Source organism: Typopeltis vanoorti, chromosome 23 (assembly GCF_054136105.1).
Source record: "Typopeltis vanoorti isolate ZY-2024b chromosome 23, IOZ_Tvanoo_1.0, whole genome shotgun sequence".
In the NCBI taxonomy this organism is placed as follows: Eukaryota; Metazoa; Arthropoda; class Arachnida; order Uropygi; family Thelyphonidae; genus Typopeltis; species Typopeltis vanoorti.
Genome location: NC_143571.1, coordinates 63,407,926 through 63,419,977, shown reverse-complemented (window position 1 = coordinate 63,419,977; position 12,052 = coordinate 63,407,926). Strand labels below are relative to the sequence as shown.

General features: G+C 35.9%; 1 protein-coding gene across 1 annotated transcript in view; it reads left to right on the top strand.

Annotated features, from left to right (window-relative positions):
* LOC150093910 (uncharacterized) overlaps positions 1–12,052 on the top strand; it is a 112,290-nt gene that overhangs the window by 34,282 nt on the left and 65,956 nt on the right. The window contains 1 exon segment of the mRNA XM_090412918.1: positions 797–1,032. Within this exon segment, the coding sequence (XP_090269044.1) occupies positions 797–1,032 (236 nt within the window).

Genomic DNA, 12,052 nt, shown 5'->3' with positions numbered 1-12,052 from the left:
TGGATTACTGTGCTCAGGTCTGGTCACCTGGATTCCTTGGAGATGAGGAGGCTGTGGAGAGGGTTCAGAGAAGAGTGTCCAAGTTGGTGAGTGATATAAAAAATGCTCCCTACATTGATAGATTGAGAGCTTGTGGATTGCAGAGATTGGTTGATAGGCGAAGAAGAGGGGATATGATAGAAACATTCAAATTACTAAAAGGTTTTTATAGGATTGATGCAGGGGAAATGTTTCAGCTGTGTGATAGTGATGGAAGAACAAGAGGTCATCTCTGGAAATTAAAGAAGAGTGTGGTTAACAAAGGTGTCAGAACAAGGTTTTTTGCCTGGAGGGTGGTGAATGAGTGGAATTCATTGCCTGACTTAGTTGTGAGCTCTTCGTCTGTAAATGAATTCAAGAAGAGATATGACAGATATTGTTTTGCTAGTTTGGGTCTCCCGCGATGAGTCTACTGACTCCATGGAGATACCCGTAATAATAATAATAAAAAAAAAAATGTTTAACGGTATTCACCATTAGTTATTCACCATAACTAAAACTGCTTATATTGCGTGTATTCCTAAATGTAACCAAGTATACTAGTTTAAAATAGCTTGAAATTAATGAAAATGTTATTTGAGGTTTTACCATTTATAATGCTAATATTCTTCTTCTTTAGCTAATATCAAATCTATCTAAATTCAAAAAAAAATATATATATATATGTACTGTTATTATGTTTTGTAATTATAATGACTGTATCTTCTTTGTAACTTATTTTATCAATTTTAGGCAATGGATGATGATGATGATGATGATGAAGACGATGATGAACCAATTGATGCTACAGTACATGCAAATCAAAAAAGTCACTCAACACCAAATGGTCAAGCAATTACAGTATCCACCACAAATTCTTCATCCACAAATTCAGGACAAACCTCAGGGGTTACAGTTAGCAGCACTCCATCACTTCCACCATCTGCAATTGTAACGACAACTGCTGCTGCACTTGCCGCCGCTGCTGCAGCAGGACAGCTTTCACTCAACCAGGTAATAGAATGCATTTTTTTTATAAATTAATTTTAATTTTTCAACTAAATATGCATTACTATTTTATGTTTATTCTTTCCTTTCCAAACACAATAATGTAATGGGTTAATGGGATAAATTAGATATTTTAATTGGTTAAATTTAATGCCTAAAAAAATAGAAACATCAATAACGTGTGGGTCATTTCACAGTAGAATGCTTTTTCATATAATTTAAGATATTAATTATATTCCTGTCTCAATTGGAATTGAATTACTATAAAACAGCAAGTATTGGATAAAAAGGTATTGGAAAATAAAGACAGCAGCACAGTATGTTAATGGAAGTGATTAACTTCACATCCAAAAGATATATCACAAGTTAATTTGGAAATGTGAAGTTTTCTTGGTTGAGCAAATAGTCTCTGTTCTCCAACTAACAGACTGTGAGTGTTCAAATCATACTATGATCACTCACGTATGTAAATTATTTAAGTGGTAGATAAATTTCATCACCCAGTGCAAGACTATCAACTTGCTTATTTGAGGCAATGGCTTAGTAAAAAATGTTCCATGTTTTGTCTCTAGAGCAAAGTTTCCAGATTATTAGTTCACAGCCTTCTCTAGATAGGTATTACATAAATTAAAAAGCAAAAGTTTTGTTGACTGTAGTAATGACTGTGTGATAGTACAGCTTCTGATAAGTCACATAAAATATAGTTTGCAAAAACTTTGTCATGTTAAAATGTGGTTATAATAATTTCTAGTTTACGTCTGTTTTTTCTCTCTCTCTCTCTCTCTAGTCCTAATTACAATTAGTACAGTTTAGCAACTGGACTAGCTAACTATGAGAATGGTGACTTTTCAGACATAATTCATTCAGACATATTTTCATTCTATCAGCTTGTGTAAATTCCATGTTTATAATTTTATAATTTTTTAAAATCCAGGTGATTTGGTATTTTTTAAAATTTATCATTTATTTATTTTTATGCTATAGTGCTGATAATGAAAGAAAAGCAATTTGATCATGTAGTCATTTGTCTGTCTTGCAGTATGCAAAATCAGTGTATCTCTACACTTCGCATTATTTTTGAAATACTACTGATAACTACAAATTCTTAGTAAAATTCCAAGAAATGCTGTCCAGAATAACTGATATATGGAATTATTACTGGAGATTAGGCCAGTGTTTGAAGGGTGATTTGTCCATCTCTCTTAAGTGGAAGCTGATGAATTATGTAACATTGTCTATGTTGATATTTGTCACTCAAATTTGGACCTGAATAAACAACAACAACAGAAGCTTTAAGCATGCCAGAGAAGACATCTACTTTAATGGATGCAGTATTTGGGAATTAAAAGAGTACCGGTTACAAAAAAATCAGGCATTAGGCAGATCATGAGAATTGTTTATGTTGTGCATAAAGCCAGACAATTCAAGTGGAACAGGGCTAGTCATGTAGCCAAAACGAAAGATAGCAGATGGATACTGCCCTTCGATGGATTCCCAGAGAGAGCAAGAGATCCAAAGAAAAAGGTGAAGGGACAAGCTCATAGGAATAGTCAGGAAGCAACTGGATGAGGACCACTTCTTGAAAGATAAAAGTAAAGAAAATTGAGAGAAGGCCTTGCCAAATAATAATAATAATAAATAAGTGAACTATTCAGTTTTAGCAAATGAAACCACAAATATCAGTGGTACAAAGCAGATGTCCATTGGGCATTGCTTCTGTACCTAAATCAAACTAAATGTCCATTAAGTGTGATAACCATGTGGGACACCTGTTTGTAGCGAAAGGAATGACCTAATGGTGATATCCTTTTTCTATATTCTTTGCTTTGCTCCTCCCAAGTCTTATTATACAGAGGACCATTTCTGGGATTCGACATCCTACCTGCCAGTTTTTGTTGTGCAGTGCAACCTGTGAACATCCGGGAAGATGGATTCAGTTGTGTGCATGCACTGCTTTGGCAGGATGGGCTGGCCAGTATCAGCCGTGTTGTAGTAGGACTCCTACTCCATGGTCTAGGAACAGGGTTTAAGGCGTGTTGCAGTGTGGTATAATGTTCACGATAACCCTGGATACTATACCAGTATTTATTGTTTGCCAAATAGTGGCAATCCATGTACGGCACTATAGAAGATTGAGATATCTGGCACTGACCCAAAAATTCCTTTAAACATAAATTCTTCATGGTCAAATTTAACAGTGCCCTCACAAGACCTACCCAAGGACTGAAATTTTAGATACGAGGGTGGTCTGAAAAGTTCTTGGAATTTATAATTTCAAAATTATTTTTATTTTTCGACATAACCTCCCTAAAGACTAATACATTTATTCCAGCGATGCTCCAGTCCTTATAGTGGTTATCAGTAAGATCTGCAAAATACCCCTCTACAGCTGCAATTACCTCTTGATTCGAAGAAAAACGATGACCAGGCGAGGAAGAGTTTTAGTTTTGGGAACAGATAGAAGTCAGAGGGAGCCAAATCTGGGGAATAGGGTGGATTTTCCAACAATTCATGGTACAGATCCCTTAATTTTCCCATTGCCAAAACAGTTTTGTTGGCAGGTGCATTGTCCTGATGAAAGATGATATTTTTCATCTGCAAACTGGGTCTTTTCTCACGAATTTTTTCATCTAGTCTGGTTAAAAGATCAGAATAATATTCCCCGGTTATTGTTTTACCCTTTTCAAGATAATTGATAAACAAAATGCCTTTAGTATCCCAAAACACCGGTGTCATGACCTTTCCTGCTGATGGAACCGACTTTGTCTTCTTTGGCACTGAACAACCATCTTTTTGTCCACTGCTTTGACTGCTGTTTGGATTCTGGTGTGTAATGGTGAATCCAAGTCTCATCCATAGTAATAAATTGATGCACAAAATCAGTTTTATTTTTGTTAAAATGCTTCAAACGCTGTTAAGAGATTTTCATGCATTTGCGTTTTTGATCTGCTGTGAGCAAGCCTGGCACCCATCTTGCGCAAAGCTTTTTCATATGCAATTCTTCTTGCAAAATATATCCTACACGTTCTTTTTGAAATCTCCATAGTCACAGCAATTTCACGCACTTTGACTCGCTGGTCATCCAATACCATATCATGCACTTGATCAATGATTTCTGGTGTTGTTACACTTTTTGGACGTCCTTCACGTGGATCATCTTCAAGCTGGTACAGCCACGTTTAAACTTGGCAGCCCATTTCTTAATTGTTGAAAATGAAGGAGAAGAGTGCCCATAAAGTTTTATGAACTTCAAATGAGTTTCTTTTGGCGTTAAACCTTCTTTTACAAAGAATTTTATAACCGCATGATACTCAATTTTATCCATTTCAAGATACATACAATACTTTTGCTTCAGACAGCTATATAAAAAACAAACTACTTGATAGAATAACTTGCAATTTCACATGGATGCTTATGACAGATGTACCAACTTGGAGAACAAAATATCTTGCCAATAGTGTTCCCATCTATGGTCGAGGCTGAGAACATTTCAGACAACCCTCATATCCACCATCATCTGTTATCAAAAGTAAGAAATAGAATGTGTCTTAATTCTCGTATAAATCTGCCATTGTTTCTCATCATCCATGTAGCTGGCAAATAATGATTCAGAAAAATGTAACTCTCCCTTATTTCCAAAGTTTCAGAGGGATTAGCAGGAGATTCTGCTAATCCTACAAAAATAAACTTAACTTCATTTCCTATTATTCTTCTAGGAGCATCATCTTTAGGGAAGAAATAACAATTATGGTAATATCCTATGACACCAACAAAATTAGGATTCTCAATTGTTTAATGAGACTTCTTTCCTAATTGACTTTGATGCATTAAATGTCAGAAATATGGATATACCTAAACTGCCTGTCATGGAGCACCATCCTTTCCCAGTGTAGCATTAAGGAACATGATAGTAAATTATCTCTCTCTTAACAACAGCAAAAAAAAAAAAAAAAAAAAAAAAAAAATTAAACAATCAGCTGCAAAGTAGAACGTCTAAACTATTTCTAAACATGCCAAAGATGAAAGGATAAGACATAAACCTATGTGCTTGCGATTGTAGTAGACATACATAGAAACTGGTGACATTCTACCTTAAGGCATTTTACTATTATTTTTAAGGATAGAACTGGATATGGAAAAGTGGAAAAGTCACCATCCATATCTGCAAACATTCTCTGTTCTAGCTTAACACACTCCACTGGTGATAACCATTTGTCTCTCAGTGGGATTCCTCATTATAATATATTCTAGTGGGATCCGAGTTAACTCACACCAACAGTAATCTTATATCTGAACTGCCTCCTCCCATACTCCTTATTTGTGACTTTTATGTACAAAGTACTCTGTGGAATATTGCAAAAACCATTGGACAAGGCTATATTATTGAGTGTGTGCTTGATGATAATGACCTTGTCTTCTGAAGTAGTAGCACTATCTTCTTTGTATGACTATTCATTTGTATTCTGCAGTAGATCATATAATCTCATACCTTACCATCCTTCTGTCTTTTACATGGGAAGTCAAAGAGAATATACATATATATATGTATATTCTATTATTATTAAGGCAGTAGTAAATGCGATTCCCATCGACGAAATGAAGAGCTCAAGGATCTTCCTCAGCCATAGCCAAGTTAGCCAGTCTTGGACGTGGACAGCAGGGTTTTTCATCCTGCAAGCAGGCAAACCGGCCTGTGAACACATAGGCTACGATCATAAGATACCTCCAGGAATAAGGAGTAACCAACCTATTCCGTAGGATTTCGGTTCCGAATGCCTACACGGTAAAAAGTGTAGGTCTACGCATGAGCGTAAATTAGGGTAGGATATATGTGGAAATGATTATCCAGTATAAACATGGAACGATGTTCCAGTCACCAAGGTGACTGGAACATCTTTTTATGACTTGCAAAATTTAATCCTGAAACAATCAGTCAAATACTTATTATGCTTTACTTCACTATTATTAAGGCAGTAGTAAATGCAATTCCAAAAAACGTCATCTTGATTTCCATTTCATCCAACACCTTTTGTTGGAACCCCAGTTGTCAGCAAACAAACAAAAAAAAAAGATTGAGATAGAGCATGGGGTATTTTTCATAGATGCCCTACCACATCAGACCACATAACTTTTAATTGCACTCATGAAAGCTTTTGCTATAATATCAGTAACAGTTTTTATCTTTTGAATTTTTGACATTCAAAGTACAAGAAGAGAAATAGGCTTAATTTCTCTTCGAATGGGCTAGAGTCATAAAATTAGTCATTCATTAAGGATGAACTGAAAAGAGCACCGTTGCTGTCTCATGTCATTGTCATTCAACATAATGATATCCATTATCAGGTATCGTGGAAGATGAAGAAAAAAAAAAACATCTCCCACCATCTTTCCTGGATCTACTGCTTCTACTTTATAACAGAATACTTACCTTCACTTTTACAACACGCAGTGTGGCTTTCATATACACTGATCAACATTAGACCACTTAATCTGTTTAGAAACATCCATCTGAGATACTTTCCTGAAATGTTAACGCCCAGTAAGAGTTTTCTGTGAAAAAAAACTTGACATAGTCATGGTTATAAAAATCTTTAATGTGATATATTAAGACTTTTATAACAATGGTCTGAGAGAGCACTTTCTCTTTTTAGTGAAAAATTTCTCTCTAGGCCGAAATTTCAAGTCCATGTTGGACCACACTGTTTTAGTCATACTACCATATTAAAACACTTAAGGAATTGAACAACGTAGTTAAGGATATAAATTAAATTAAACTTTAATAAATATTTTCCGATATTTCGGCAACGTCGCGTTGCCATCTTCTAAAGGAACTTACAAAAAAAGTTACGTGCACGTAGGCACTACAACACAGAAACTGGGAATGAAGAGATGAAGCTATTGTTCTCCTAACAGTCCAGATAGTGCCCTCTAGTGGGCTAAGTAGGTGTTCTTGGCTGTTGGGCTGAAGGTCTGCCAATGCTTATTTGAGGCCAGAAGTGATTTGCAAAAGTTCCAAGCCCAGTTCTTAGAGCAGGGTTTCTGAAACCAGGAAATCCTATTTTTACCTGGAACCAAAGTTAAGGTCTGGGATAACAGTTACCAGTTTTTCACAAGAAGCTTGCATTCCTTACACATTCATTAGCTGAAAGAAGAAAAGTAAAAAAGAGAAACTAGCCTATATATCCTATCCTTGATAGCATGGGGAAGTACAGATCAATATTCTGTATTTTATGCATGATATGCACCAATTCAGTCACGTTTGATTTTGGGTCATGAATCTATGCTTCTGCAAGAGAGAGAAAGAGTACTCTTGGATAGTTAGATCTTGTTTGCCATCAAAGAATGTGAATGACTATTGCATTTTGCACATCACCTATTCTGAGACTGTATGTTGAATCAAAAATGAACTGCTTTCTCACTTCACTGAAAATTATGCTCTGAAAATAAAATCCTTGCCTAACCATCCTACTTGGATTAGCACTTTTTCTTCTCATTGAGAAGTTCAAAACAATATACACAAATACTGCTATTTGCCTGCTTGGATGTAAAAGCTGTTATACATGCATTTGGCATCACTGTAGACAATATTACCTGCATTTAAACTATGGGAGGTTTGTATTTCATCATGTGCCTCTCACTATGCCAGCTAAGAAAGTCACTTACTCCATCATCAGTCAGCTCTTTAGTGCATGTACACACACGAAGCAAAGTTCTTACTAGTTTATACAAATAGTTCATATAAAATAGTTTGGGATATGAGTTATCTGTTGGTCTGCTGCTATGTGATCACATTGTCTCCATTCAGATCCCACTTAAATGTAGTAACGTACTGCAGAGCTGCATGCCACACAACTATAGGCACTTCAGTTGTGTGTCATGCAACAATTTTCTGAGTTTAGTTTCTTTTATGAGTTCTTTTTCTAAGTATTGAATGCAGAGTACATCCAGTACTCTAATCAAATACAGTACTACAGTTATTCTCTCAGATAACGACACTTTGGGCTGTGCTGGATCCCACATTGGAATTAAAGGAAACAAAACTGCACATGCAACTGCTAGGTTAACTTTCTCTACTTACGGTTTGTTATTTCCTTTACAGACTGCAGTTAAGTCTTTTAGTCCTGATGAAATCCTACAAAGTGCATATTCAAAACTTGTGCTCCAGAATTAATACCTATCAAATATCATCTTTACAATGTGTTATCCTCATCTGGCTTCTCTACCCCACAGTAAAGCAAGCCTGTATTGATCTCATTCCAAAAAAAAAAAAAAGAAAAAAAAAGAAAGGAGTTGGAGGTGGGGGTGGGGGAGATAAAAGAGATAAAAGTTTACCTTTCAGACTATTTTATCATTACTCTCACACCCATTCTCTCAAAAATAATTGTGAAGGTCATCAATAGTCAACTTCTTCACCATCTAAAGCAGTGGTGTCCATAACGCCAATCACACAAAGGTTTTAGTTGATCATCAAAAATATATTCACATATTCCACCTAAGAATGCAGTTATCAAGCATGCACTTTATTAAAAATTTGTGTGGTAGAATTCAAAGCAAGATGCTGCTCATGTTCTAATAACATTACCGAACGTAAATCTATTGTCAGAAATAATTTTGCTTGAACAAACTCCACTTGATGAACTCATAATTCACATACCCATATAATGCAATACATGTTGTATTCCACACAAATTTTTAATAAAGTGTGTTCTTGATAATCAAGAACATATGAATATTGTGAAAAAATAATTTATTTAAAGGATTATTGAGATTCTTAAACTTCTTAGCAGTCCCCCCTCATTGTTTGGTTCTTCTTTAGGATGATGCATAGGTAAACAGTTAAAAATTTTAAGTAAAAATAAATAAACCAGTAAATAATTCTTTAAGCAAACAAAGTCGATCATGAATGAATATTTATTGGAGATGTAAATCTTCCATAAAATTGGTGGATACCACTGATCTAGAGACTCAATTATTGCACCATTACTCTCACATCCATTCTCTCAAAAACAATTGTGAAGGGTTTCTTCGCTATCTATAGACTTGCCAAATAATCAGTGACTACCAATATATGTGGTCATCTCAAAAGTAATGTCATTTTATATAAGGTACTTGTTCAAATGTGTCTCAGTTTGTATAAACATAAATTTTTAAAGCTTTATAAGTACTGCTAAGCTGAAGCAGCCTCATTCTAAGGAATTCCACCTTGCAGGAACATCATACGTAAGTTACTGTTTAAATAACCCTTTATTACTATGGAGGTCACTGAAGAGCACATCATGCTGTATGAATTCAAAAAAGGAAACAATACTGCTAACACTGTAAAAAAAATGTGCAAGAAGTGTATGGTGATAATGTTTTGAATGTGCAAAAGTGCCAGTGATGGTTTCAAAAATTTCGACAAGGGGACTTTAGCTTGAAAGATTCCCCTCGCTCTGGGCACCCTGTCTCTCTTTCTCTATCGATAATGATATGCTGGAAACCACTATTGCAAGAAATGGCAGTGCAACTTTTGAAGATTTAGCATGACGATCTTAATTCATCGTCATCAACCATCCATTGCCATTTGCAGGAACTTGGAATGCCATCTAAGCTTGACAAGTGGGTTCACAGGAACTGACAAACAACAATCGAAGAGAGTACATCAACATATGCACTTCTCTTCATTCTCGAGAGGTGCAATCTCCATTTTTGAGTCACATAGTCACCAGTGATAAAAAGTGGATACTTTACGAGAATGTTAAGCACCAAAGGCAGTAGGTTCATTCAGGGGAACAGGCTAAACCTCTGCCAAAACAAGACCTTCACCCTCAGAAAGTTTTTGTTAAACATTTGGTGGGATATGGATGGTATTATACACTTTGAACTCTTGCCACCAAACAATCACAGCTGATGTATACTGAACAAATCGATCAATTGAATAAAAAACTGAAAGAAAAGAGGTGTTCTCTGATCAGTTGAAAGGGTGTTATTTTTCACCATGATAACGCATGCTCTCATGTGCAAGAATCACCTGTACCAAGATTGAGGAACTTGGCTGGGAAAAGCTTTCACATCCTATTGTCCTGATCTTGCATCTTCAGATTAGCACTTATTTCGAAGTTTGCAACATTTCATTACTAAAAAACAATATAATATATTAGAGGTACTGAAACTAAGCCTATGTGACTTCTTTGCCTCCAAACCTCCTGACTTCTATAGAAATGGCATTATGAAGCTTTCACGTTGATTCAAATCGAGAATATATACTTGATTAAATTAGCAAGTGATTTATCTTTCATATCCTTTCAAAACATAATGCTAAAAACGACATTACTTTATTGATGACCTGATAGATTCCCCCGAGAATCTCTTAGATAATTATTCACCTTTGGATATAACTCATAGAAAGATTTGGAGAGACTTGTGCAGTCACTTTTAACATTTCCATGACATATGATAAAACCACCATCTTATTGTCTGCCTTCCATCCTTTGTAGTTAACTTGTTAGCTTCCTCTCTGGTCATTTACCACATGTCATTGTAGATAGCATCTTCTCTTCAGTTTTCCTACCATTGTTACTTTTTCTCATTTTTTTCAGATCCTGTCAATAGGATCTGAAATTAGCTACATTACAATTGCATAGTATGCTGAAAGTTTACTTTTCACTTGGTTAGACTATAATAAATTTAGTTTAATCCTTTATCCAAGTGAGAGCAAACAAAGTTTGCACCTGAAAATATCTTCAGGACTGGGGTAAGGTAGTACTTCTGAAGTTAAACTTGAGAATTTTTGCCAGTTTTGGTGAAAGAGAGCTGATGTAAGGCAAAGAGATGAAGGCTCTGGTGGAAGAGGGATCTTCAGAAGTAGTTGAGTGACTGGGAGAAAGAAATTATGGGAGATACTGAGATAGGAGTGATGTTAGCTTGGTCCACCTTTGCTATGAGTTGCCCGGTGTTACTACCTTACTACCTTGAAGATATTTTCAGGTGCAAACTTTGTTTGCGCACACTTGGATAAAGGATTGAACTAAATCTTTCTCTAAATCCAGAGTAATTAATAAAAAGGTGGCACACCATTTGGCAACTCCTATAGGTAAAGATGACCTCGCGATTGCTTTTGCCTGGTATCTCCACTTCTGGGCCTGGCTCCCACTGAAGAGACCTCAATAAAGGTCGAAACTAGTCTGGGCCCTTCCCTAAATGCATAACATTATACATATCCGCAAGGAGATGTGTTTTGCATTATAGGAGATACTGAGATAGGAGTGATGTTAGCTTGGTCCACCTTTGCTACGAGTTGCCGGTGTTGCCCCATACCTTACCCCAGTCCTGAAGATATTTTCAGGTGCAAACTTTGTTTGCTCACACTTGCATAGTATGCTCAAGTCACACTAATTTGGTCAACTGTTAACATTACTGGCCTAACCTCTGGAAGAGGAAAAAAACTTATTACATCAATGCTAGAGTCCTGTTATCTGTTTGGTTACAGGTCATAAAGAGATATATTAAGCTAAAGAGCTATGCGCTATCACATAATTACTCACAGATAAAACAAAAACAGTATGGATAGTGGCTAATAAGGGCTGAGATTATTGCTTAGAGTCCTAAAATAAGGGTTTGCTGGAGGATGTGGAAAAATTTTGGTAAAATTTTGGAATTATTTATGTGGGCTGAATCTGTGCCATCCAAATTCTTGGGATTTTTATGCCACCGTTATTATTTAGATTAGGATGGTTGATCAAAATTTCACAGGCTTCCTTGAATTTGCATTCATACCAGGTTTTTATATGATGTAAGGAACAGGTATCTTTCCAATCAATTTGGTGTAGGGTGTTAAGAGCATGATCCAAGTGGCCTGCTTTTCCAAAATTGTTAAATTTAATGGGTTGTTTATATTTTGTTTTATGGACTGAAATTGTGCATCCACTTTCACCAATATAAAATAAGTTACAGATGCAATGGATTCGGTATAACCCAGATTGGACCAAGGGAAGGAGGGGATCCTCCCTCCCTTGGCGTTAGCATGTATAAATCTTAACAATAATGG